This window comes from Cercospora beticola, chromosome 2 (assembly GCF_033473495.1).
Source record: "Cercospora beticola chromosome 2, complete sequence".
Taxonomy (NCBI): Eukaryota; Fungi; Ascomycota; class Dothideomycetes; order Mycosphaerellales; family Mycosphaerellaceae; genus Cercospora; species Cercospora beticola.
Genome location: NC_088936.1, coordinates 1,577,628 through 1,604,881, shown reverse-complemented (window position 1 = coordinate 1,604,881; position 27,254 = coordinate 1,577,628). Strand labels below are relative to the sequence as shown.

Below are 27,254 nucleotides of genomic sequence, written 5' to 3'. Positions count from 1 at the left end.
ATAAATGGAGCACAACCTCTTTTCGTCTCCTCGCAGCTGACAGAGGCCTGTCAACTTCGACACCATCAGTGCACACGGATGACTCGTGAGCACGCGTGGGGTGCAGTAATAGAGTAGATCGCCAGAGCTAATGCAGATTGACCTTCAGTGTAAGTGAAGACTTTTACTTTTGCCGCACCACAGCGCGTGCTTGCCACTTCAACGTCAGCCGTTGCAAGTGAAGCTCAACTCATGCAGCTCATGTTTGCTTTTGGCCAAAGCTTCGAACGCGCACAGTAAACACCAAATTCCTTTCTCTGCTGCAACGCAAACCTTCTCTCGTCCAACATCGACAGCCGGTTCACTCGTTACGCAAACATTCGCAGCACAACACAACAATACTTAGCATCGACAATACTAAGTATCACTCACTGACTGCCACCACCGCCGGCATGCGTCTTGCCGTCGTTGACCTCGCCGCGGTGGCCCTCACCGCCACTGCGACGGTGCTCGTTCCACCGCAGAACCCTTACTTGAGTATGTTTAGCTCTAACCTGACTCCTCTTCGAGTGTACTAACAGTTTGCAGATTGCGTGCTTTGCCTTCAAGACCTCGACAGTCAGACTGGCTGCCCAAACAAGCCCAAGCGGGATCCAGAGTGCTTCTGCAGCCCGGAAAATGCCCATTTCGCAAAGGGCTGCAACAACGCGTGCAAGGGAATCAGCTTCGCCAAAGATCTCACTTGCATCTGGGACAATCCAGCAGCCAAGGAGCAAGACACGATCGCCGCTCGCGGCCCATATGGTCAGCAAACCTCCCACCCAGACCGTCGCATCATGACTGACACGTAGTAGGCTGCGCCGTCTGCCTTCAGGATGCCGAGTTGAACTTGGGCTGCGCCGGCGATCCGTCGGACCCCAACTTCAACTTCGAGTGCCTCTGCCAGGAGCCTGGCTTCAGCGTGAGTCAGACGCTGCCTGCTTTTGCATTTGACACTGACAAGACGACAGACCAAGGTCAAGGATTGCAACCTCTTCTGCGCTGACACCCCACTCAACCTCGACGTTCAGTGCCCAAAGCCCGCGCCAGTCGTCCAGCGTGACTTGACCGACGACGACCCCCGCTCGTGCGTGCTCTGCCTGGAACTTGCCTCTGCTCAGACCAGCTGCAAGCCAAACGCCGATGGCTTCGATTTCAAGTGCCTGTGCGAAGCCGACAAGTCCGAGGTGAGCACATCAGCTTTCGAATCCACCCTCGAGACTGTCCGCTGAGATACTGACTTCACTCTAGTGGGTCTCCGGCTGCACCAACTTCTGCGCCAACACTCCAAACGACCTCCACACTCACTGCCGCGCTCCATACCAGCCCATCGCCCCAGATTTCCCTCTCACCGCCGCCATCACTCCTCGCGGCACCATCGGCAACCCCAAGCAAACCGTCGACCCACACTTTGGCTTCTGTGGTCCTAAGGGCACCAACTGCAAGACCACTGTGCGAGCTCCACCAGCAGCAGTAGAGAAATACCACCACGGCTACAATCTCGGCAACAACGTCTTCGACAACAACCCATACGGCCCTCCTCCTCCAACCGGCGCCCCTATCCCCAAGAACTCCGTTCCTCACCGCGGTAACCCATCTACCATGCCACTCGCCAGCGGCCGTTTCGGGTTCTGCGGCCCATCGGGCATCAACTGCCGTCTCGAAGACACTAAGCCTTCTGCTCAGGCTGAAGCGATGATCATGGTGAGAGATAATCTGACCACTACAATGGGTCTGAACGCCTCGTTTATGACGACTGCACAGGCTGTTCCGGGACCGAGTGGCGTGGGTAATGTCACTACCACTACCATCGCAGACGCTCCTACCATCACTCATACTCACGCTCACGTTACCACCGATGCTCAGGACTCGATGCAGATCGCAACCCCTACTCAGACTGCGGACGTGCAGCAAGGCTCTGCTGTTGTCAATGTTGGCAAGAGCGTCGCTGAGATCTTGCTCGGCGTTGCTGCTATTGCCTTGGTGGTTTGAGTTAGTCGAGAAGACATTTCCGATCAGCATTTCAACAGACATGGTTTCCTCAACATGTATCTCCAAATGAGAACAGAATGAGCTTCCCGATGGCATAGCATAGGGCCGATAGATAGGCTGTCACTTGATGTTTCGAGGTTATGGCTCACTGGCGTCGATATCGGGCGTTCAGGTTTCGATGAGCAAGGTACTTCAGACATCACAACAAAGCACACAATGAAAATTGTTCAATGAAGACACCTCTCAACCGCCTCTCGGTCAATGAATTCAGATGGTTTCACATTTCATTACAAGAAATTTGCAAGCGTCAATTCATTAAAAGTGTTTACTGCGCTGAACGACTATCATGTCTCATGCACAATACGAGAAAATGCCGGAAGTCGTCCTGCCCAGCCCAGCCCTTAAGCGCCCTCTTCTCGCAACCGGCTCTGCAGCTCTGTAGCCATGTCTGTCGCTGTTCTTTTATGTCATCGAATGTATTGAAGTACTGTGGACCTTCCATCTAAACAATGCCCGAGTACTCTTGAGTCAGGCTGATTCTGTTGTTGACAACCTTTTTACGTGAGGCGCCTGTGCTGCCACTGCCACTGCCACTGCCCAAGCCGAGAACGGTGATCGACTGGATGAACACATCAGTGTCATAGCCGAATCTACCAGTGATGGTGAAGCGTCCGTTGCTGAAGTACTCGAACTTCATGTATGACCAGGTGTCTTGCACAAGAGACACGCCGTCGTCGAGATACAACTCGCCGTAGGCGGTGCCGTTGGCAGAAGGAGCGATGATGATGTCAAAGTCTTTCTTGCGAAGCTCGGTCGTGGTGTTGGCGGATTCGGAGCGCTGAGCAATGATGGAGCCACCCTTGTAGTAGAGCGGGATCTCAGTGAAGTCAACGTCTTCGACAGTGACGGTCTCGCCAGTGCCAATGATCTTGTCGTGGGTGTAGAAGTCGTAGAAGACGTCTTCTGGCAAGTAGTGTGTCGCTGTAGTGCTGTTCTCGGTAGTGACAGGAGCGACCAAGATGCCAGGACCATAAAAGTACTGGTAGCCGAGCCCGAAGGTGTTGCTGTCTTCTGGGTAGTGATAGAACATGGGCTGGATCACCGGTGTGCCAGTCTGGTTTTGCACATAGAAGGCGGTGTAGAAGTAGTCGAGCAGTCTGTAACGGATGTCGATAGCCTTCTTTGCTGCCTCAGTAACAAGTGGCCAGCGGTAGAACTCCTGATCAGCCGCATCGTTCTGAGCATGGTTGCGATAGAATGGAGTGAAGGCGCCCAATGTGGCCCATCGAGCACAAAGCAGCTCGGTTGTATCGCCACCGAAACCGCAAACATCCGGGCCCACCATTGGCACGTTGTACATGGCTGCGAACTCGAGGTTCTGGGAGATGGAGATGAGATAGTTCCCCCAGTTGGACAGATTGTCGCCCAACCACTTGCCGACGTGAGCTCCGGCACCAGCGAATGTTGAGCGGGTGATGATCATTGGACGCAGACCTGGTCTACGAGCCAACATCGCAATACGAGAAGCTTCGGACATCTGAGATCCATAGATGTTGTGGGTATCGTACTGAGTCCAGCCGCCATATTGAATGATGTCAGTATCAGCAGTCTTGTTGCTGATGCTGCCAGCCGCGTTGTCGATTTGATAAGCTGGGTTGATAAGATCACGACCAGGCAAGCCCTTCATGTCGCCAGCGGATTGTCGCTTGAAGATAGGCGTGATGTGATGCGTCTTGTACGAGAAGTCTGCAAGACGGCGAACAAGCTTGCTCTGCGGAGGCGACGAAGTAGTGATCGTATCATCGGTAGAAGACGTGCTACCACAATCGCCTGTCGTGAAAGTGCGGTTCTCTGTCTCATAGATGAATACGCCACCTGGTTGAGACCGAATGTACTGGTATGTAACCTCAGTATTGGCTGGTAGGTCGATTGCTGCGCTCCAGATAGGATAATTGTCAGCGCCGAGTGGTGCCGCGCCTGCGGTATCATCGCCGCCGCCAATGGTGATGGCACTGCCAAAGACCAAGATGTTCTCGCCGAAGAAGGTGCTTGCGTTGACGTTGAACGTGACGACGGACTTGCAGACGGGTTGGAAGTCAGGACCAAAGCCTGAGATTGGCCGCGGGCTGCCAAGACGAATAGGAGGCGGCTGAGGTGGATTGCCCGCCAGCTGAGCTTCGAGCTCCGGATTGGCGCACGGGTAGTTGCAGAAGTTAGCAGGCTCATTCATATCAATCCAGAGCGCGTCAATGTCAACGCCGGTTTCGGCATCGAAGAAAGATTGAAACTCTTCGTTCCAGTAGGGTTGAGTGTTGGGATGAAACCAATCTGGGAATGCCCTATGGAGATGTCAGTCTGCTGATGTGTAGTCATCAAGGACATTGCACTCACGTTACACCTGGCCATACGACACCCTTGTAGATCGAGCCATTGTTACGCGTCATGAAGACTTCCTGCTCTACACCGTTGTTGAAAGCGTCGTAGTCTTGGTAAGCGACGGCCGGATCGACCATGACAATGTAGTGTTGCTGGTTGGCGTGAAGGTGGTCGACCAATTGTCGCATCAAAGATAGCGGGAAACGATCTTCATCAAGAGTGAAGACCCATCGCAAGTGCATGTAGTCGATATCTGGAGCGTATGTCAGTGGACACTTTCGTACGGATAGGTAATGCGCGGAACCAACCTGTCCACATAGTCTCCAACGGAATGCCAGCAGCAGAGTAGTTGGCAACCACTTCTGCAACCCAGTATACATCGCGGTATCCGTACTTGCATTGATGAAACCCAAGGCCCCAGTATGGCTGGAGGGCGCTCTTCTGAGAGACTTCGGAGTACTGCTGTGCAACCTCGACTGGCGATGGACCAGCCAAGAAGTAAAAGTCAAGGACACCGCCGATGATGTTGTACTCAAGGTGCTGGCCACCTGTGGTGTCGATCTTGAAATCCATGCCGTTCGAGTTGAGGAGGAACACGCCATGAGTGCCGTTGGTGCCACGATGATCGTAGTAAATTGGGTGTGTACCGTAGAGGTTAGTGCCTGAGGGAGCACCATAAGCGTCGCGGTTCCAGGCGGTACGTGTGTAATCAGTTGTGTTCAGGCGGCTGAAAGTGATGTCAGTTGTAACCCTTCGACTCGAGGCCTTGGCACTTACAATGGATCGGTGTGCTCGCCGGTACCGTAGAGGTTGGGGTTCTCGGGAAGTGATGTCCTCAAGCGCACATATTGGTCTTCAAAGATAAGAGACGCTGCCGATGAGTCGAACAAGACTTCGTCGGTGCTGCGTCGCTTGACACTGAAACTGAATGGCTCTTCGACATATTCGAAGACAAGCTCACTCGAAGCGTTCTGCGAGCCGCTCGACGCCGAGCGTGGGAAGACAGAACCGGGTACCTGGTAGACTTGCTGGGCAGCATCCTCAATCAGGACATGTAGACGCGTATCTGAGATTATGTTAGTCCCGTCAATGCGGCATGGAATGCTATATCTCAGACCCACCAGTTTGGTACTCGACTGTCAATGTCAGATCTTCGATGTCCTTGCCGTAGATGTTGCAGGGAGCGCCTGCTAGTGTGAGTTTCGCAGTCAGCCCATTGGCGTTGGTGCTGATGTCGCTGGCTCGATAGCCAGGACAATTCGAGTTGGTGTCATTCTGACGGCGAATGAGCGGGTATGGGGATGCGGCGATGGATGTTGCAAGTGCCAAAGCACCGGTGAGGAGCGCGAGGGGCGCCATCGCTGTCGACGATGGCGAGGTTGAAGAAGTGTTGGCAGAAGGGTGCACAGTGCTCCAGTGGTGCTCGGTGTTCGAGTGGTCGGAGAGGGGCGAGACTTGGGATATTTTATAGCGCCGAGGGAGGCACGGCTCTGCGATCACAAGCGCGAGTGCTCGGACCATTGGCAGGCATGTGCAAAGCCTTGGACCTGCTCATTCACCTCCATTCACCACGCAGCAATTGGGCGTTGTGGTGAACAGTGATGGCGTCGCGCATGAACCTGCGTCTGGCGGCACAAAAAGGTGTCAATTCTGCAGGGGAGGTGGAAGCTCTACACAGCTCGACGGCGGATCCGCTGCAGGTCATCGGCTCGTGGACATGGATCAAAGGGCATATGGCTTGGAAATAGTCAATAGTGCTCGCGGGGTATTATGCAACAATTCATCAGATGGAGGCCTGCGTGCAGCAAAGGATGCGACGGTGACGGGCTGATCGGCGACATTCTCGGCGGCGAAGAGGCAGCGGGTTGCTGGTCTGGAGTGCGTTTAAAGGCGCTTCCAGCCGCGTTCGATTCGGGCAAAACGTGTATCCTGATCCTACGCCGCTCAGGCACACGTGGGCACCACGAACGGCAGCGTGAGATGACCCAAGATGCTCGACTTTGCGGCAAGATGCGCGTGCATGTACTCGGCATCGTAGTCAGTGTGGTGGCACAGGAGAGGGGAGAGTGCGTGGCAGGATGGGTGCGAGCTGCACACGGGAGGTGCAGAGCGGCATCATTTGCAGCGTGTTGTCGAAGGCCCCGCGATGTGAGGTGAGGCAATTCCTCCGGTGCTAACCGGGATGCCTCTTTCGTCGCTCCCGGATGCACGGTGCCTAGTTAGTTAGCTGCAGCGCAAGCCGGGGTAGCACGCGCGCACCGCTGGCGGACGTCTGCAGCACCTACGCCGACACCGCTCCGCGCAATCAGAAATGTGATTTGGGGAGGAAATGAAATAGAGTTGTGATGGCAGGAGGTGAAGACAAGAATGGACGCGAAACAAAGAAGGAAAGCGCTCCGGCCCGCGCGCCGCCCGCGCCAGGCGCGTCATCCTCCAAACAACACTCGCACGTCGCGTCTGTGGCGACAGAACTTCACTGTTCCGCGTCTACATTCGTTTGACCAACTTGTCGGCGCATCCTGTGATGCCTATCGCAGCACCGCCCCGACGATGACAGCACACCCGTCCATCAGCGACCATGGATAGAAAGGACGTCTTCCGCATTCGTCTGAATTGCGTAGACCACGCCCAATATGCTCCAAACACCATGGATACGCCCATCTGGGGCCCACGTTCCCTGTCTGCAACACAACGCGTACAGCTGCCCGATGTACCAGTCATCCGAGTCTGGGGCTCGACAGAGACGGGTCAAAAGGCTTGCGTTCATATCCATGGAGCCTTTCCTTACCTCTACGTACCATACACAGAGTCACTCGAGGACAGCCATGTCAGTCAGTACATGTCTACGTTGCGTCATTCCATAGACCACGCAATGTGTCTGTCGTATCGTCGAAATCCGTATGACAACCCACGAAATGCTACGTTTGTGGCCCACATCAGCTTGGTCAAAGGAGTGCCATTCTTCGGATACAACGTTGGGTACAAGTACTACCTCAAGATCTATCTCCTCAACCCTCTGCACATGACTCGATTCGCAGATCTGCTGCAGCAAGGTGCCATCTTGAGACAACATTTCCAACCTCATGAAGCGCATTTGCAATATCTTCTGCAGTGGATGTGCGACTTCAACTTGTACGGGTGCGCGTACATCGAAATTGCCAAAGCGAAGTTCCGATCTCCGGTGCCAGTGTGGGAGGAGCTTGACGACCTGGCACATCTCTGGCATGACCGATCGATCGATGCGAACGATATCCTGGATGCAGAGCGGTTCCCGCGACAAAGTCACTGTCAATTGGAGCTTGACATACGAGTAGAAGACATACTCAATCGGCACTCTATTGAGCCAAGGCCGCTTCATCATTCTTTCATCGAACGACTCGCTTCTCTGGAGAACTTGCCGCCAGAGGAAAAGCTGGTGCACTCTATGGCAGGACTCTGGAAGGACGAGACCCGAAGGAGGAAGCTGCGCATGGGCATGACTGATCCAACTTCGTCTCCATTTCCGCCAGAAGTACTCGTCAGCATGTCTGCAGATCCGCGGAACGACAGTAAAGGTGGATGGATTCATGAGGAAGAATTCCGTCAAGCCATCAACGAGCTTGCTGAGCAGGAGAAGAGGCAGCGAGGTGGTGCGCCACTATCGTTCGAGACGTTCGGAAACCAGAACAAGGACCACGACGACAGCGTGCCAACAGTATTGGACAGTGTCTCGGAATTGTTTCATAGCACACTGGAACAAAAATGGGCCACTCTCGCACGCGAAGCAAAGTCACGTCAACAAGAGCCATACGAGATGAGCTTTCACGAATTTGTGAGCACGCAGCGTCCAGCCGAACAGGCTCCATTGATTGACGAGAACAGCATCGCACAAGTGGCTGATGACGAGGGATACTTGAGCGATGAGGAAGAGGCAAAGCTACTCGCGCTGACACAAAAGCAAAAGCTGAAAGACGCGAGTCTGGCAACTATGGGCGAGTCCAAGGTGGATGACGAGTCTCCTCAGCTCGAGGCGAATGCGGAGCGCCTGGAAGGGGCGACGGTGCCGCGGAGTACAGTTGACGACACGTGCGAGTCTTTGCTGAAGCGTCCTGCACCGGCGAGCAGCCAGCTACCCTTCAAGAAAGCGAGGCTCGATTCACAACATACGTCTCCACGTGCGGAGCGGCGACACTTCCGCATCAAGGATGTCAAACCTACGACGTACATTGATGGAGCTTCCTCCAGGCCCGGCGGCGATGGGTTCGATGCACCACCCGCTGCTCAGGTACAGAAAGCTGTCGCAAATGCAGTGGATGATGGCGCTGGACTGGCTCCTGCTACACAGCCTCCATTGTCACAGCGATCTTTCCAGTCTTCGCAAGGAGATAAGATCTCCTTTCCGACTGCAAAGCATCCGCATGATCCGGCAACTGCGCAACGTCTGAGCCAACGTGACGACCTGGCTCATTTGCCGCACCGAGCTTCACGTGCGAGCCAGAAGGAAGCACTGATATCGTCGGTCCATTCCGGGGCATCGAGGTCCATGACTTCCATGGCGTCGCCAAGGAAGGCAATCGCCACGATATCCGCCAACGCAGCCCATGCTTACGCCAGAGCTTTCGAAGTCACTGCTGGGTGTCATGCTCGAGTGTTTGCGGCTCTGCCTCCTACTCACGAGGAAGTTGTGGCAACCATCGAGCCATCTGTGATATATCAGGATGCTTATTACAGCAACGAAAAGGATGTCCCTGAGCGCGTCCGAGAATATGCTGGTCAGGAATTTCGACTAAAAAGCACGACATTGCCATATCTCCCATCGTTTGACAAGCACGGCTCGATCGGGCAACCTGAGCGGTTGAGCAAGGTTGATGCCGAATTCTCGCTGAATCGTCGAATGTGGCAATGCTCTCACAAGGTTTGGGAGATCATGAAACCTGCGCCATCTTGTGCAGAGGTCGAGGTATGGCTCCGGACGGAGTCGCCTCCAGAGCCTGACGATCTTCAAGTCCTCGACTTCGATGGTCCTCCTGTAGCTTCACAGCTGAAGCGCAAGAATCGGGCGCCCCGCGAGCTCTCACAAATTGAAGGACCAACCCAGCGAAACAGGCACGGCTTCAAGTACTCGCAGAAAAAGGCGAGCACTAGTGTGCAGCATGAAACTGGCTACATGAGTATTATGAGCCTGGAAGTGCACGTCAATAATCGAGGCGATCTCGCGCCAGACCCGGAAATAGACGAAGTCAACATGATTGTCTGGTGCATCGCTGACGAGCAGATGGACGATGAAACCAAACTCGGCATTCTGGTCCTTGAACAGGACAACGACGATTTGCCTGGAAAGATTCGCAAGGCATTGGGCAACGACGTCCAAATTGACAGCGAGGACAATGAACTTGACCTGATCAACAGAATGGTTGACATTGTTCGCGAGTACGACATTGACATTTTGACTGGATATGAAGTCCACAACAACAGCTGGGGTTACCTGATTGAGCGTGCTCGACTGCAGTACGAGTTCAATCTGCCCGATGAGTTCTCACGCATGAAGTCACATTCCAAGGGACGATTTGGCAAGGACGCTGACAGATGGGGCTTCACCCATACATCGACAGTAAGCATCACAGGCAGACACACGATCAACATCTGGCGTGCCATGCGGTCTGAGCTGAACCTGTTGCAATACACTATGGAGAACGTTGTCTTCCATCTTCTCCACAGACGCATACCTCATTACTCGTATTCAACGTTGACTCGTTGGTACAAGAGCGACAAGCCAAGAGACTTCGCCAAGGTTCTTGATCATCTTATCACCCGAACCAGGCTGGATCTGGAGATATTGGATGCGAACGAGCTTATTCCGCGGACGTCTGAGCAAGCACGATTATTGGGCGTGGATTTCTTCTCTGTGTTCAGCCGTGGCTCACAATTCAAGGTCGAATCGCTGATGTTCCGAATTGCGAAGCCAGAGTCGTTCGTCCTGGTCTCACCAAGCAGAAAACAGGTCGGTGCTCAGAATGCGCTTGAGTGTCTACCGCTGGTCATGGAGCCCCAGTCGGCATTCTACAACAGCCCTCTTCTTGTGCTAGACTTTCAAAGTCTGTATCCGAGCGTCATGATAGCGTATAACTACTGCTATTCGACTTGTCTCGGCCGCATCACCAATTGGCGTGGAACCAACAAGATGGGGTTCGCGGATTTCAAGCGCCATCCAGGCCTTCTCGAGTTGACCAAGGACAAGCTGAACATTGCGCCTAATGGCATGATGTACGTCAAGCCCGAGATGCGCAAGTCGCTACTCGCAAAGATGTTGGGCGAAATTTTGGAGACCAGGGTCATGGTCAAGAGTGGCATGAAAGTCGACAAGGACGACAAGACACTGCAGCAGCTCCTTAACAACAGACAACTTGCACTCAAGCTGATTGCGAACGTCACTTATGGCTACACTTCGGCCAGCTTTTCGGGTCGTATGCCATGCTCTGAGATTGCCGACAGCATCGTGCAGACAGGACGCGAAACACTCGAGAAAGCCATTGCTCTGATCCATTCCGTGGAACGCTGGGGAGCGGAAGTAGTATATGGCGACACGGACTCCCTATTCGTCTACCTCAAAGGCCGCACCAAAGACGACGCTTTCCGCATCGGCGACGAAATCGCAAAAGCAGTAACCGACATGAACCCAAGACCCGTCAAGCTCAAATTCGAAAAAGTCTACCACCCATGCGTCCTCCTCGCAAAGAAACGCTACGTCGGATTCAAATACGAAAGCCCCTCGCAAAAAGAACCCGACTTTGACGCAAAAGGCATCGAAACTGTTCGCCGCGATGGCACACCCGCCGAACAAAAAATCGAAGAAAAAGCCCTGAAACTCCTCTTCCGCACATCAGATCTCAGCCAAGTCAAATCCTATTTCCAAGCGCAATGCACCAAAATCCTAACTGGTCGCTTCTCAGTACAAGATTTCTGTTTCGCGAAAGAAGTCAAATTGGGGACATACGCGGACAAAGGCCCTCCTCCGCCGGGTGCTCTGATTGCTACTCGCAGGATGCTCAAAGACCCTCGGCAAGAACCTCAATACGGTGAACGAGTCCCTTACGTTGTCATTGCTGGGGCTCCAGGGGCTCGACTCTGGGAACGATGCGTAGAACCCGAACAGCTCATCCGCGATGAGAACGCCGAACTCGATGCAGAATACTACATCAACAAAAACCTCATACCACCGCTTGAACGGATTTTCAATCTCGTTGGCGCTAATGTCCGGAGCTGGTGGGATGAAGTACCGAAAGTGCAACGAATTCGACAACTTGGTGGTGTTGTGGAACCTTTGGAAGGAGGAGCAGCGAAAGATATGACGAAGAATGCTCGAAAAACGATGGAATCGTATATGGGTTCTTCGTTGTGTCTGATTTGTCGGACGAAACTTTCTCCGCCTGGTCAGAATCAATTTGAGCATGAAGAAGAGATTCAACTTCCGCTTTGCGACAATTGCAGACATGTTCAGACTTCTACGACGTTACTTGTGTTGAGGAGAAAATTACAAGCTACGGAGATGAAGGCGAAGGCTATGCATGATGTTTGTAGGAGTTGTGCGGGGTTGGCGTTTGATGAGGAGGTGAAGTGTGATAGTCGGGATTGTCCGGTGTTTTATTCGAGAGTGAAAGCGGATACGCAGTTGAGGGTTGCAAGGAGAGGGGTGGGGAGTGTGCTGGAGGCGTTGGAGGAAGAAGTTGTCGAGCAGGAGACGGCGGAGGATTTGGAGTGGTAGTGGTACATCGGACAAATAGCACGAGGCTGCAGTACTGAAGGAAAAGATGTGGTGAAAGATTTTTCTTTGATATCCAGCTTTCACATCTGCGACTATCTGATTTCGAGGTGCGGGTCTATTCCCGCTTCGAAAAGGCCGTAGACGTGCTGCTTGTGTACGAGAAACTCCTAATATCCAGCCAAACCAGTGACGCCTGCGACACCACTGCGTGGTGCTTCATCCCAGACCACGGTAGTCACATTGCCACCAATCTCAATTCTCGCAATTGGCTCCCCAATCAATCCAGTGACAACATCACGCCTCAGAATCGCAACAGCTTGATCGTTCTGCAGACCGACCGCGACCAGGTTTCCTGCGGCGTTGGTCTCGAAGTGGCGTGGGAAGTTTCCTCCTGCTGGCCACAGCTGGTGGAGAGCAGTCAAGTTTCCATCCTGGCCAAGTGGGAAAGTCGCAAGTGAGTCGGACTTGCCAATAGCGTTTGGCAAAGTGAAGGTTGTGTCGTTGCGGTTGGAGACGATCAAGAAGCGGTTGTCTGGGGAGACTTGGATTTCTGCTGGAGCAACGCGCTGTGGGACATTGAAGAGGCCGGTGGTCCTCAGGTAGCCAATGTCTTCGAACGAAAGCCCAGTGCCGTTGGTGGAGTATTGCACAGCGTAGCCGGTCACAGTGGCGGAGAGTTCTCCAACGAGGTAGAGGTAGGTGGTGCCACCGGGAGTGTTGTATGGAGTCCAGAAGGCGAGGTGGCGAGGGCCGGAACCTGGCTCAGCCTCGAGGGGATCGAGCTCCGTCAGCTTGAGGGTTTCGACATCGAAGCTGAAGATGCGGACGAGGTCAGCACCAAGATCTGGGAGCAAGATGTATTGGCCAGTTGGGTCGACGAATGCCTCGTGTGGGTGAGGAGCGTCCTGTCGGTCCGGGTCTGGGCCTGGCGATGGAATGGTGAAGAAGAACTCCTCGTTCAGCGTGACGTTGCCGGTCGATGAGACCTTGTAGGTTGTGACTGCCGATCCGGAGTAGTGAGCCAAGACGAGGCCTCGCTCGCTTGCAGAGGGGTTTCCGTAGATTGCGGCGCTGACTGGACCGTTGGCGGTAGTCAAGTTGACGATGGAGTCGAGGCTGCCATCGGCATTGATGCTGAAGGATGCGAGAGAGCCATTAGGACGAGAAAGGCCTTCGTTGGTGCAGTACAGCAGCCCTCGACCAGGGTCGATGGTGAGCCAGGCTGGGTTTGGTGCGCATCCATCGCTGGCGGAAGTCTTGGTGAGCGAGTAGTTGCCGTTGCTCTCGGAAAGGGACAAAGTGGTGATGTTGCCGCTGTAGTCAGCGACGAACAAATTCGTAGCAGAAGCTGTCGCGCCCAGCGCGAGAATTGGTTCGAAACGCATGCTGTCAATCAATGCGGGAGTACTGTACAATCCGAGCGGCGCCTGGTGAGCCGTACTTTCTGTCGATATGGGACGCGGCTGAGGGCAGACAGACAGGCCCGCGCGAGGGAAGGCGCTGACTGCGAGATCTTATGTCACGTCTTCGCAGCAAACAGCCTGTAATAAGAGGCAGTGAAGGCCGCAGGTGGTGGGCCTTGGTGAATGCGTGACTGCGTGTCGCGAAGTCGCCCCGGCGCGCGCATGCGGCAGCCGTGAATAGCGAGCGAATGGAGGAAGCGAAAGGAGCGCCACTGCCATGCGGGTACAGTCAGTGAAGAAGTGCGCAAATCAAATGGTGCGCCGGTGGCTGACGGCGCTCGTCGCAGACTCGCAGCTGGCCATGGTTTGACAGCCTTACCGACTGCGGCAAACGCGATGTAACAGAGCACGCCCGTCGCCAAGCTGCGTTGTTTCGCACGACAACACGCTTGCCCACTTGTGGGGCCGGCACCGCTATGCCATCGTCTCTGTCTCCAACCCCATCAGCAGCATCCACACTGGGCACGTTCCCATGGGGCATCTCCTCCATTAGAATATTACTTCATCAACCTCTTGCGACGTCGGCCTGCCTCGCCGCCATCACTGGAAGGACCAGACTGCATGACCGGCTCCGGCTTAATACACCTCCCGATTCGTGCATCGTTTACACAGCGTCAGCCGGAAGATTTGTGAGCAACTGTCACCACAAACTCCAGAGAGCGGGGACATGCAGAGATCAGCGAAGAGGGAAGAGTTTCCAGGCACACACATCGCGCGCCAGGACCTTCTTTTCGATCTCGTATCACTTGCACTCTGGCCATGTCCTGAGCAATCTGTTCCGACCCGATTACTGAACTCCCATGGCGCTCTGCTGCCCGCAGGCTATAGGCAGAATTTCGGAAGACCGCGCCGTGCTTCCGTGGACGAGTCTCACAATTGCAAGGAACAATCCGCCTTCCTCCACGGAGAATGCTTTCACGCCAAAGTCACATCTCTTGCACTGACAGACATATTCTACACATATTCTTGCCCCCTTCGCTTCCTTCCATCAGCACTACTCCTCCAAACACCTTTCTTCCCCGTCTTCCCACCCATCCTCACAATCCCAATCAAATGCTGCACTCCTGCCACAACACCATCTACAACTTGCACGCCTTCTTGCGATACAACCTCTTCCAGCGCGAGCTTCATCTCTGTCATCCCCGCACACCCAAGACATAGCACTTCTGCTCCTTGCGATGTCAACTTTCTCGAAACATTTTGCAGAATCTTCATAACTTCCTTTCTAGGTAATCTTTCGAGGTCCAGAACTCCTAGGTCGCAAGACTCGATTCCAGCACAGTAAGGCGTCATGTTATAGTGTGCTACATTGCTCCAGTGAGCTATCGCTGAGCGTCCAGATGTCGCCACGATACCAAATTTGGAGCCTAGAGTTCGGGAGATCAGGAGGCTGGATTCCATGATTCCAATTACTGGAAGATCGTATTCTTCGCGGAGCATGTTTATAAGTGGGTGTGCGGAATAGCAAGCTACGAGAATGGCGTCGTGTGTGGCGATCAGGTCTGGCTGAGCGATCAGAGAGCGGAAGCAGGCAGCTGAAGAAAGTATGGCGTCGACTTGGCCTTCAATTGCTGTTGGTGCATCGTTCGAAGGCCCGGTAAAGGGGGTCACAGAAACGTCAGGCGGCAATGTTGGTAAGACAGAGGCAACGCAGGACGCAGTCATCGAAGGCGTAGCGTTTGGATTGATCAGGAGGATTCGTATTTGATCTGTCTTGTGCGAAATGGTAGGTCTCATCGGTATGCTGTTGGCTGCAGCAGCAGAACTGCCATTAACTCGAGCACTCGCAACATCTTCCCCAGCAAACAACCTCGGAGGCTCCACCACGCCGGTCTGCTCAACAATCCTCCCATAATGCTCCACCCTCCTATGCCTTTCAAAATCAAACGTCTTCGTCTTCCCCTGCCAACACCTCTCCAAATCAATCTTCGCAAGAACCACCTCATCCCCCTTTGTCTTCGCCTCCGCCAAAATCCTCCCCTCCGGATCAACAATACAACTCCCTCCAATTAAACCAAGCTTCCCATCATCCAATCCACACCTCGCCGCACAAACACTATACGTCGCATTCATGTAACTATTACTCTGCATCACAAGCCGATGATGAGAAAGCGCATCCTCTTCCGCTTTCTCTGGTGATTGATTCGCATCCGAACCCCAGAGTTCGGGAGCGAAAGCTGCAGTATTATATCCGCAAAGTACGACTTTAACGCCTTGGAGTCCGAGACAGCGCCAGGCTTCGGGCCAGCGACGATCGTTGCAGATTAGCATACCGAAGATGGGTTCTGTGTTTTGTGCTAGATCTGGGATGCGGAAGGCTTCGAACCCGAGGTCTCCTGGGAGGAAGTAGCGTTTTTCGAGTTGGTTGGTTGCGTCAGGGTTGGAGAAGGGTTCGAAGGTTCCTGGGAGGTGGATTTTGCGGTATTTGGAGAGGATGGTTTGGGTTTTGGAGTGGTAGTAGATGCTCGTGTTGAAGTTTTGGTTTTCGGGTGTGGTTTCTGCGAAGCCGATGATGATGTCGATGGAGAGAGAGGAGGCTTTTTGGAAGAGGGGGGCTGTTTGAGGAGATGTAGTGATGTTGCCGTTTTCGAAAAAGTTGGAGAGTTCTGTTTCTGAGGTGATTAAGTGGCGGGGGAAGAATGTTGTGAAGGCTAGTTCGGGGAAGAGGACGACTTCTGCTCCGCGGTTTGAGGCATTTTCGAGTAAGTTGATCATTCGTTGGAGGACCTTTTCTCGCGGCGTGTCTCGATGGACTGCTCCTATCTGGGCTGCTGCTATACGTATTGTTCGAGGCATGATCGTTGCTGACGAAAGAATATTGTGACTTAGCTTCTGAGTAAGATACTGCTATGATGGAGGAGAGAATAGCAGTCGACCACTTTGCAATGCGGAGCCTATAGGGCACTCAATAAAGTTGTATCGGGGTGGTGGTATGGGCTCCAGCAGACGTTGCAGATAGCTATCGGATGAAGTCGCAACTTTGCCCCGCTTCTGCTGATAGTAGAATTGGCAGCGGTTGCTCGGGCCGGTGTCTACTCGCCGTCGGCATACTCGTGTCGGAGCACGCGGCGATATCTCGTTGTTCTTGATGAGTGCTTCTTGTCAGAATGGAGGCGGAGTACAAAGTAACTTCCATGCGAGGTGCTAGGAGGATGTTCCAGCTTTCGTAAGTCTTGGCCGTAGGGTAAGACTCGCGTCTGCTAGCCCATAGACCACGCGTACGACTTGTTCACGACATACTAGATCTGAACATTTTGCGTGAGCACGACATTCAGACGATGCCGTCCTGGGAATACCCTCAGAAGAGTCTCGATTCACAATTGTTCCACGAAATTGCATTTGACAACTTCTCTTTTCATGGTCCGGTATGATCACGTTCGGACGTATGCTTGGAAGATCCTCCATGGAAGGTTAACCTTTCACTGCCAGAAGATAACTGCGGCTTGAATGGCACATACTGTGCAATCATCCTGCGTTATCAGCGAGGATAAGAGGTGAAGCGTTGGGGCTCCAGGGTCTGTCTGGAGTACCTTGTCGGGCATGGCGAAGTCGTCATGTTCGGAGCGTGTCTCGTTCGTTGTCGTTAGTCAAGACTCACCAGCAAGTGAAGTAACAAGTTCACGATGATTCGTCGTCGAGGCGTAGCGTGCGTCTCGCGTGGGCAGTGACGATAAGTGATAAGCTCATGGCTTGCCGCTTGTGGTTGGGCCATATGCAGCCAGCCGAGGACCTGTTCCAGAAGTGGAGACGAGAGGAGGCAGCGGAGGAGGGTTGTTGGTATTCATCAGCATCCCTCTGCCAGCATTGGAGCGAGACCGGTCTGTGTTGCTGGACAGCGGCCTATTGCGTATACGACGGGCGCGCATCGGACTACCCAGTTGGTCGGAGGAAGGAAGGTCGCGTATCAGCCAGCGCGCGTCGATCATGAGCATGCGGTCGTCCCGCTATCGGCAGTGGAGTCGCAAGTGAATGTTGCTGCAGCATCGCATCGCATTGCGACTTCACCTCTGCTGCGACGTCTCCAGTCGTGTGGGCCGCGTTGAGGCAGATTGCAGCGGCACTATTGCTGCTGCTGCTCCTGGATGACTCTTCATTATGGCCGCCTTCTCGCCCTCCGCCCCATCCCACCCTCGCCCTGCTCTTCCGCCGCCGCCCTCGCACTCCATGCCCGCGCCCCCAATGCCGTCCTTCCCCCACCAGCAGTCGAGTGCCAGCACGAGCCAGGCCAGTCCACCTCCCCCGGCTGCCCAGCAGAGCGCGGACGGTTCGGAACGAGCACGAGCATACAAGTCGCGCAATAAGAGACCGTGTGATTTTTGTCGGTATAAGAAGGCTGCCTGCCACTTGGAGACAGCGCCGCCGTGCGAGCTCTGTATTAGGTACAACAAAGAGTGCACCTTCCTCGAGTCTCCCGCGAAACGGCGCAGACCCAATGACGCGGGATCGGACCAGGATGCGAACCAGAATGGCATGTACAAGAGCGCGCGAACGGGGAGCCACGACTCCACGCCGGCCTTTACCAATGGCGGCATTTTGGATATGCAGCACGATCTGCTGCCATGGGAGAACGGAATCAACCCATTCTCCGTCAACGGCATGTCCACCTTGAACGGGGCCTTGCACAGCAACGAATTCGCATTCGATCACTCTCTATATCCGGAGCCTGTGCCATTTCAACCCTACGAGCCCATGTCGATCTCTACGGCCACGGTACATACGCATGATCACCGCAACAACAACGGACACCGCCCCAGCTCGTCCCTGGAGCATTCTACCTCACCGCAATCCACTGCAGCGAGCTTGCCAATCGATCTATCTCTGCCATTCGATTCAACCAGTGGTGAGCCTTCACTCGATCGCCAGCATTCCAGCAATGCTCAATTGGTGGGGCTTGGTGGCGAGCTGGACCCGTACCTCTTGTCGAGATATCGCTACGATGAGCACAACGAGGCTTCCTTTCAGTCGCTACGAATGCGTAAAATGAATAGTGGTCCGGTACAAGACCAGGACACAATTCCCGCTTTCTTTGTAATTCAGCACAATGGACTGGCTTCCAAAGCTCAGCCGCAGGACAGATCTGAATCGAGCGAGAAATGGCGCAGAGAGCTGGAAGAGCTCGTGCCGGCGGAAACTGGAAAGCGATTGATTCGGTTATTCTACAAGTACGTGCAACCGTATTTTCCCATTTTGAGCCGCGAAGGTGGTGAACAGAATGGTGGGGGCATTAGGGAACCTCGAGAAGTGCCTCCTTGTGCACTGGCCGCCATCTATGGTCATGCGCTACCGTTTTGTGCTTGGGACGACAAGCTCTGCGTGGAAGTCTACACACCACCATCTGCCGACGCGCTATTCAAACTGTCGTGGCTGTCGTGTCAGCCTCTTCTGCACACGCCATCGATCGCTGTTCTACAAACACTACTCTTGTTGGTTCAGCGACGGCCAACGAATCGACATGTTGGTGATACGCCGTTCAAGTGGGTCATGATGTCGACCGCAGTCAGCATTGCGCAGGCTCTAGGACTCAATCGAGATCCTACGGATTGGCCGATACCAGACTGGGAGATCAAACAGCGAAAACGCTTGGCTTGGGCAACATTCGTGCAAGATAAATGGTTGGCGCTCAATTTTGGGCGCAGCAGCCACATCCAAGCGGATGACTGGGATGTGCCGAAACTGACAGAAGACGACTTCCCTGAAGCAGATCGCCGGTATGATGAAGAACACATGTCAGACTTCAGCTGTCATCACTTCCTGAAGCTGTGTGAGCTCACGCTGATCGTCAACGACATTCTACGGGAGCTCTTCAGCATAAAAGCTACGAGGCAGCTTCACACCAGCCTCGAGGCTACCCTTGAAGTTGCGAAGCCTCTGCGGATCCGTCTGACAGAGTGGTATCAAGGCCTTCCCGCAGGACTACTACCTAGTCAACCAACCACTGGTGCACCATCGACCACGGGTACTCCTACCAGCGAGAGGCGAAGGTCTGTTCAATTTGAGCTTGACGGTAATGGATCTCTACAGCTAGCCTATATCACTGCCAAGATCGAGCTTTTCCGCGCGATGCTTCGTCCCAGAGTGACAGATGCGAATGCAGCGGCCATCACTGCCCTGCGGACGGGTGCTTTGGCTGTTGCGAAAGAAATCTCAACCTTTCTGGACGATCTTCATGCGCGAGAGCTAGAAGGTTTCTGGACAAGCTGTAAGTTCTACGTACGATATTCAACAACTTGAATCAATCACTGACCACTTCTGTAGATGCCAGGACCAACTTCACGATCGCTTCCTCATTCATGCTCCTGCTTTTCGTAACCTCGCCGACGCTTAGTGATGCCAAAGAATGCCTTGGACTTCTGAACACTTGGCGCAGCTTATTGCGGATCAAGAGTAGAAGCTGCGACTTGTTGAATCTTGCGCTACTCCGTCTCGATGGTGTCTTTGTGGCAGGCATGGACAAACTCATTGAGCTCAGTCCCGCTGCAGAACAGGCTTGGAAGGAGAGGCGTGACAAGAATGGGACCAGATAAACAAGAGCAATAGGAGGAGATACCTTGGACAGAAAGTGGCTATACGAGGCCAAGGAATGATGTTGATGACTATGATCATGAGTTATGCTGGGATGCGTTTGAATCATATACCCCGAGTTGCGTTGCATATACTGAATGTACAGCTTGCTGCGAAAAAGTCGGATAGAAAGATATGAGGCTCAAGGCTTGACAGAATATGTATATAACTGTACAGCAGTCTTGTACGCCTCTATACTGTACGATATCGCACAGTATTATATCTTCCAATCGAACTCACGAAGCCACGAGCAATGACGGCAGGACGAGTTGGCTCACGTAGGCTTGGCATTCAGCACGTGGCACGCAGCGGCGTGTTTTCGGGTTTGCTAAGCGTCTTCTTCAGCGAGATGACTGACCAAGTACGACCCAACGCAAAGGCATTGACATTTTGTGACATCTGTGCTGCGGTAATCACACTTCACAATGTCTGAAGTTGTCGCGCTCATCTTCGCCAAAGACGGGCAGCGGCCACCATGGAATCAAATATACGGCAGCATCGTCGATCAATACAAGCGACATTCTGGTGACCTTGATGGGGTGGCGGCTGCAGGCTCAAGATTTCTGGACGCCGAGCGTGTCGCAGAGCTGAAAATATTGGCTGCGAAAACTCCAACACTGAGAGAATGCAAGAAGTTCACAGACAGCAAAGAAGTACAGGCCCTGCAAAATGAGCACAAGATCGAAATCGTGGTCCAGCCTGGGGACCTTTATGCCGCCCACAAGAAGCCGGGACTGGCAGTCTTTGACATGGATAGCACTCTGATTCAACAAGAAGTCATTGATGAGTTAGCAAGAGCAGTCGGCCTCTATGATCAGGTTGCAGCCATCACGGAAGCTGCGATGCGCGGAGAGGAACCATACGTCGACTTCGAGGCGTCATTACGAGCTCGTGTGGCTCTGCTCAAGGGAGTACCAGACAGTATTTGGCAGCAGCTCCGGGACGGCATCATCACTTTCACACCAGGAGCGCAGGACCTTCTACGAGTTCTTACCAAGCTAGGCTGGAAGGCAGCAGTGCTCAGTGGAGGCTTTACTCCTTTGGCGAACTGGGTCAAAGAAACTCTCGGCATGCATTACGCATATGCGAATCACTTGGTCTCTGATCCATCTGCTGGAAAATTGACAGGAGAGCTTGTGGAAGGCAAACCTATCATTCATGGACAGAAGAAACGCGAACTGCTTTTCGAAACTGCCAAGGATAACGGCATCTCGCATCAGAATGTCATCGCAGTCGGTGATGGATCTAACGATCTGCCCATGATGGAGGTGGCAGGCTTTGGAGTTGCCTTCAACGCCAAGCCGAAGGTTCAAGCTGCTGCTCCTTCTAAGCTCAACAGCAAGAGTCTGCTTGATGTGCTATACCTCCTCGGCTACACCAGACAGGAAATTGACGCGGCACTCAATTCTCAAAGCTGAAGTCTCATCTACTGAGACTCTTGGTACATCCCATTCTGGTAGAAAACATACTGAGCCATGTGAGAAGCTCCGAGCGACAAGATTTCAAGGAACTTCATCGAATATCCTGTCGCCGATCTGTGGGGGCTCCAGCAAGTCGGAAGGGCTGGGCTGTTCAATCTGATGCTCGTATGCCCATTTTCGAATGGCTTCGAAGTATCTACACCTGTGCTTCGTATTGAAGTCGACGAATGCTTCTGGAGGCTTCCCAGGAGAGGGCCGGAACCACACCTGACCCATTACTCCAACGTCGACACTGCACATCAACTGCTGCCGAAGAATGTCGAGACAATGAGCTGGAAGTTTTCAGTCAAAGTGTCGAGGCACTTGATCTATAGCATCATCACTTACTGACATGCTTCTTCAAGATAAAATCTTCATTCAAGAACGCCCCTTCAGCACGAGCATGATAATAATCGAAATTCCAATGCAACGCTTGCCGAAGTAGATTCTACCATGACGCGTCAGTAGTCATCCTCGACCGGCTACACAACTTGTTACATACTAGACAATGCAGATGGTGCAGTCCTTCGACATTTGCGATGAAGCCTCCACCATATTTCACCTTCGCTCTGACTTGATCTTCACGCAGTCCAACATGGCCAGCCACATCGGGCGGAACCAGAATACTGTCATCTGCGGGTGTGAGCATCTTGTGCTCTGGAGCGGAAAGAAACTCACAATTAATCCCGAGCTCCTCCCATGCGCTGTCCACCTCTGGTCCCGCATCTTGCCGATAGACGTTCTCCTTCAGCAACGATCCATTGAATACGACCTCGTGCCACGAAACTTCAATATCATCCTGCAGAGGTGAGCTCTTCGATGTGTGCTTGAAGCATACGCGGTCTGAATTCGACGACTGGATTCGCCGTCCAATCAAAGATCCGACAATTGCAGAAAACAAGGACAAGCAGAGTACTGTCGAACACCAGCGAGCATCCAGCGTTAGCGAACGCCGCTTCTTCGTATCGCTGCTGAGAAGCCCTTCGCACGCATCTTCTGCTTCAGTTCGTTGAAACATCTTTAGGTGGTAGCTCACAGCCCAGGAGCAACACAGAGATGATGCTCAGTCACCATCACTACAACGACACGGAAATTCACAGATTCCAAACCCTGTCGTGCAAGGTTACACAATCATCCTGAGACCATGTATCTGTTCGGTGCGATCCAAAACGCCTCCTGCGTTCCCGCGAAACTTTACTTCAAGCCTGCTTCAAGTATACACACGCACGTCAGCTCGCCCTGCAGTACGACCGGAAATACCAAGAGCGATCGCATGTAATATCGCCACTTGCGACGAAGATGAGGCTCCAGCGTTGTGCAAAGTATACTAAGAACCATTTCAAGAATTTCGTACTTAGTCGTGCTCGTCCACCCCCTCCGAAAGTGGACAGGGAGCGCGGCGATCAAACACAACTTGCTACAAAAAGTGTTTGCTATGCCGCCCTCGCCTTCTGAAGTGCATAGAGGCTGTGTCTCTCATGGCCAAGTTCTGCAGACCGCACCGCACCGGATAAAATGTGGTAAGTAGCAGTAAATGAATTCTCGCTGGGGAGTTCATTTTTCTCGATCAAGCGACCTCACTTCTCTTTCGACGCCGAGTACCTACACATCGATAGAATCACGATGCAGACACTCAATCTAACGCTTTTGCTTTCCATTGCACTGTCGGCTTTGGCCTTACCGACTCCTGCAGCTGATGCCGTATCGCCCGTGGATGCGAGTTCCATAAAGCCTCCTCCTGCGCAAGGTGAGCTGAAACAACCTTTTCGGAGCACACTTTAGGGCGAATGCTGATGCTACTGCATAGAGGGGTATGGAAAGGTAAGGAACACAGCCTCCGTGTCTGAATTTCTACTAACGACTTCGCAAGTACGCCAGCTATGGCACGTACAAAGGAACGTATAACAACTATCCTGGCTTAGGCCCTCCGCGCCATCCACCACCAAAACCACATACGCCACCGAAGACTACTTTCGAGCCAGAGAAATTCGAAGACGAGATCGCGAGCTGATGGACTGAGACGGGCTGTGCGTTGAAGTATGTGTTGCAGGACACATTTGAAGCGTCGAGACAGGGAGTGCACACGTTGATAGGCATGGCTTACAGCTCTGGCAGCACTTTCGATCCATGTCGGTTCTCATACCGTACTGGCACTTCAGTGCTTACATCGCAACACTACCGTCACACTCATTGTCTGCCTGCACGTTCTATTTGTTGAGCTGAGCAGTCAATTTTTGCTGAAGGAACTTTGCATCCTCAACAGACTGTCCTGGACCTGTTCGAAAAATGTCAGCTACGCTAAATACTGCTCAAGATCGAAGCGTGCACTTATCTCCAGCCCAATGGCCCCAGATCGACTCGAATATCGCCAACTCTCCTACGCCAGGTCTCATGTGTTGCACTTCTATCGCCGAGTCTTCGGGGGCTGTGATTCACGGTAAGCTGATGCTCGTGTTCGTGTTACAGTGCCAAACTTACGGAAATATAAATCAGTCCTGCACGGCATCACCAAAATCTTGGCTTTAATGCCCTTCATCGCTGCGTCGAAGTCACCGTTGTATGGTTCTTGATCCGACACATCTCCAGATTGCCATGTGTGCAGCATTGCAAGCATATTTTCTGGGTCTAGACAAATGGTAAGTAAAGGTCGCAAAAGGAGACCCGCTCCAATTAGATTTACCTTTATCCAACGCCCAAGTCTCCCAAAACCCAACCATAAAATCCTCCAAATTCTTGTGGTCTCAGCAGTACGATGTACCTGATGCCGATAAAACGGTTGACTGAACCCCCATCCTGCATAGACTCTGCCCAGAGCTTTCAACCAGCCACTTTCTCCTCCTCAGTCCAGCCTCGATACTCTCCATTCGTCATGATCTCTCCTTTACAAATGCCCGCAGAAGCCGTACCTTTTGCACTCAAAAGCGCACTCTTCACGCCTTCAAGAAACACCTGGTTATGCTCACTCGTCTTGGCCGACCCGCAATAGGGAACACAAACATCCATGAAATCGGGAAATTGCGTCGCCCATTGGAAAGTCTGTCCGGCGCCCATGGACCATCCTATTACTGCTTTGGCATGAGAGAAACCTAGACCTTTGGTTACTAAGTCATGTTGAGCTCGGATGTTGTCGTGAAATGTAACATCAGGAAAGGGCCGTTGATCTGGTGTATTGCTTGGTGAAATCGATTCGCCGTTTCCGAATAATGCTGGGACAACGATGAAGTACTTTTCAGTGTCTAGAGTGAGACCGGAGCCAATGAGCCATTCGTTGTCGGATATGCGGAGGGAGTAGGATGTGGGAAATATTATGAGTGGGTTTTGATGGCGAGCCGAAGATTTTGTAGGCTATGAATGCGTTGGAAATGGTCTTGCCGCTTTTGAGGGTGAAGTCGCCCAGTGAGTGTTTCTGTATTTCGGAGGACATGTTTGTGGTGTTGTGGAGTTCGAATTATTCTTCGTGTGGTCAGTACAGATGCTCCTTCTTTCCAGTGCATGTCGTTGTGTACAATGACGTCCTCATCGTAGCTCTAGAAACTCAATGCTGCATGTTGAAGCGCTTTACCGACGCCCGAGGTTTGTAAGTTATTGCTTAGCTTTTTGCAAGACAGCTTTTACGGGCTTTCACATCTCGAGCCCATACAGACGTGAAATGGAGAAGTCATGCCATATTTTGCTGCTACAATGTGGAGTCGATGTTTCTCGCCAACACTACGCAGAAGCTCCCTGATTACCATTCGAATCTCATCATGAGTAGCTAGCTAGTCCTGAGTGGTCTCGTAATCGAAAGTGGTGTTGGAGAGCAAAAGCTGATTCGATAGAGCATTCACGGGGAAGCGGCGGCGCTCAAGCATCAGTCGACCTGGCTGCAATCGGACGCACCCGTTGAACGACATACTGCCATGAGTATGCTGTTCAAGTCTAGGCAGGCGTCAACAGATCGTTCAGGAGCATGACATTCACTGCGGGTAGAAGGCCCTATGTGATTGGTGGATCGCAGTTGCTCATTCACTCGTGCATACTCCACTTTGCAGCACCACTCGCTTTGCCTGTCGCTCTTCAGGTCGTTGCTGATGCATTTGCAACACACCAACAACCAGATCCCAACATCGCTCAAAAGACAAGATGACGGACAGCACGATCGAGTCTTCCACTGCAATCAATGATCTCCCAGCAGAAATTTTCGAGCACGTCGGCAAGTTCCTGCCAGCCAGAGATCTCGCCGCCCTCCGCGTTGTCAATCGAGACTCGAACAGCAAAATCCTTCGTCACTATGTTACAGAGAACTTCTCGACAGTCAGCATCCTGGTCTGTGACATCAACAGCATCCGCGCAGCAGCAGATCTAGTCGAGCACCCTGTCTTCGGCCCTGCGATTCGTCGAGTAGAGCTTTGCGTCGACTCTATCGTCTGCAACTCCACTATGCCTCCTCGAGGACCTCGAGAAGCACCCGAAGCGATTTATCAGCATTGTGAAGTCTCAGCAGACATCAGCAAGCTCGAGGCTTTGAACAGGGAGAGAACGAACATGTCGCTCGACATCGGCGACTACGAAGACGAGAAGCTCTTTCGTCAGATCTGGCAGAAATTGAAGGCACTGGGCACGCTGGAAGCCGTTCATCTCACAGACGTTCGTGTCGCTTCACGTTCGCCGCTGCTTTACTCCAAGTTTCAAGCAGCTGGAGGATTCTGCTATCCAGTGATTCTCGATTCGAATACTCTGCAATGGACGATCTGTGCTCTGGGAACTCTGACTAAGAGTAGCATTCCCCTCCAATCTCTGTCAATGGATCAGAACCGATGGGCTCTCACAATCAACGAAGGTGGTTGGACTCGAGGGGGTCGGCAACAGAAACCTTACGAAGATCGAAAGATGTGGCCCAGATTGTTCTCGCGAACCAAAGCCCTCAGGCTGGCTATCTTTCAGAAGCATTGTTACCGGGATTCACCACTGGGATCCGGATTCGCACTCTTCCTAAGGTACGCTCTGGCTGATGCTGCGAGTCTTGAGAAGTTGTCATTGGAGCTGGCAAGCTCCAAATCGGAGGACGAACCAGACCAGTGGCACATGAGGTATGATCAGCGCTGTGACAGGATGTATCTGCTGCACGGCATAAATCTGCCTCCAGGACTCAAGGAGCTGGAACTTCGTGGAGGGCAGATCGTGATGGCAGAACTGGCCGACTTGATTAAGGGCAACCCACGTTTGCAGAAGTTGGCACTGAAGAAGACCGTCCTGATAATTGGAGACAACCAGACTGAGCACATTTCGGATGGGCAAGGTGAGGATGAGCAGGTCAAAGAAGGATTGCTACAACTCGTTGGAGAGACGAGCATCGAGCTGGACATATCTGCTGCATGCATTTATGTCGGCCCCTTCTGATTGGTGTTCAGGCGTTGAGCATGAGTAGCTGTTGGTTGTCGAGTGTTGGACCGTCAATGCATAAACGAGTCTGGCAAGGAATCTTCGGAGTTGAGGCTCAAACAGTTGGAAAGTTGAAGAGGACAGGTTTATGGAGAGGCGAAGTGTCCGATTAGTACGGATCATTGTCGTCATCGGAGCGCGAGAGGCTGATGGAAGGCTTCCAGGACCTCGACGACGAGAGGGTCAGAGGGCGGGCTCGGAGGCATGGTAGCAGCAGTCTTT

General features: G+C 52.9%; 9 protein-coding genes across 9 annotated transcripts; 5 read left to right on the top strand and 4 right to left on the bottom strand.

Moving 5' to 3' along the window:
* Positions 1-431: 431 nt before the first annotated feature.
* On the top strand, positions 432-2,010 carry RHO25_002649 (uncharacterized protein; the record flags this gene model as incomplete). The annotated part of the gene is made up of 5 exons (XM_023598211.2): positions 432-516; positions 568-783; positions 834-940; positions 990-1,205; positions 1,270-2,010. 5 exons carry the CDS (start codon positions 432-434, stop codon positions 2,008-2,010), a joined length of 1,365 nt encoding a protein of 454 aa, XP_023456121.1.
* A 502-nt stretch (positions 2,011-2,512) lies between these two features.
* RHO25_002648 (uncharacterized protein) lies at positions 2,513-5,745 on the bottom strand (the record flags this gene model as incomplete). The annotated part of the gene is made up of 5 exons (XM_023598210.2): positions 2,513-4,349; positions 4,402-4,639; positions 4,695-5,113; positions 5,164-5,452; positions 5,508-5,745. The coding sequence occupies 5 exons, from the start codon at positions 5,743-5,745 to the stop codon at positions 2,513-2,515; spliced, it is 3,021 nt and encodes a 1,006-aa protein (XP_023456120.2).
* Positions 5,746-6,964: 1,219 nt separating this feature from the next.
* RHO25_002647 (uncharacterized protein) lies at positions 6,965-12,127 on the top strand (the record flags this gene model as incomplete). Its single annotated transcript, XM_023598209.2, has 1 exon — positions 6,965-12,127. One exon carries the CDS (start codon positions 6,965-6,967, stop codon positions 12,125-12,127), a length of 5,163 nt encoding a protein of 1,720 aa, XP_023456123.1.
* Positions 12,128-12,294: 167 nt separating this feature from the next.
* Positions 12,295-13,512, bottom strand: RHO25_002646 (uncharacterized protein; the record flags this gene model as incomplete). The annotated part of the gene is made up of 1 exon (XM_023598208.2): positions 12,295-13,512. One exon carries the CDS (start codon positions 13,510-13,512, stop codon positions 12,295-12,297), a length of 1,218 nt encoding a protein of 405 aa, XP_023456122.1.
* A 1,032-nt stretch (positions 13,513-14,544) lies between these two features.
* RHO25_002645 (uncharacterized protein) lies at positions 14,545-16,386 on the bottom strand (the record flags this gene model as incomplete). The annotated part of the gene is made up of 1 exon (XM_023598207.2): positions 14,545-16,386. The coding sequence occupies one exon, from the start codon at positions 16,384-16,386 to the stop codon at positions 14,545-14,547; it is 1,842 nt and encodes a 613-aa protein (XP_023456125.1).
* A 1,299-nt stretch (positions 16,387-17,685) lies between these two features.
* On the top strand, positions 17,686-20,114 carry RHO25_002644 (uncharacterized protein; the record flags this gene model as incomplete). Its single annotated transcript, XM_023598206.2, has 2 exons — positions 17,686-19,789; positions 19,846-20,114. The coding sequence occupies 2 exons, from the start codon at positions 17,686-17,688 to the stop codon at positions 20,112-20,114; spliced, it is 2,373 nt and encodes a 790-aa protein (XP_023456124.1).
* Positions 20,115-20,576: 462 nt separating this feature from the next.
* Positions 20,577-21,569, top strand: RHO25_002643 (uncharacterized protein; the record flags this gene model as incomplete). The annotated part of the gene is made up of 1 exon (XM_023598205.2): positions 20,577-21,569. The coding sequence occupies one exon, from the start codon at positions 20,577-20,579 to the stop codon at positions 21,567-21,569; it is 993 nt and encodes a 330-aa protein (XP_023456127.1).
* Positions 21,570-21,653: 84 nt separating this feature from the next.
* Positions 21,654-22,629, bottom strand: RHO25_002642 (uncharacterized protein; the record flags this gene model as incomplete). The annotated part of the gene is made up of 4 exons (XM_023598204.1): positions 21,654-21,904; positions 21,960-22,059; positions 22,114-22,244; positions 22,290-22,629. 4 exons carry the CDS (start codon positions 22,627-22,629, stop codon positions 21,654-21,656), a joined length of 822 nt encoding a protein of 273 aa, XP_023456126.1.
* A 3,104-nt stretch (positions 22,630-25,733) lies between these two features.
* Positions 25,734-26,990, top strand: RHO25_002641 (uncharacterized protein; the record flags this gene model as incomplete). Its single annotated transcript, XM_023598203.2, has 1 exon — positions 25,734-26,990. One exon carries the CDS (start codon positions 25,734-25,736, stop codon positions 26,988-26,990), a length of 1,257 nt encoding a protein of 418 aa, XP_023455417.1.
* Between the last annotated feature and the right edge of the window lie 264 nt (positions 26,991-27,254).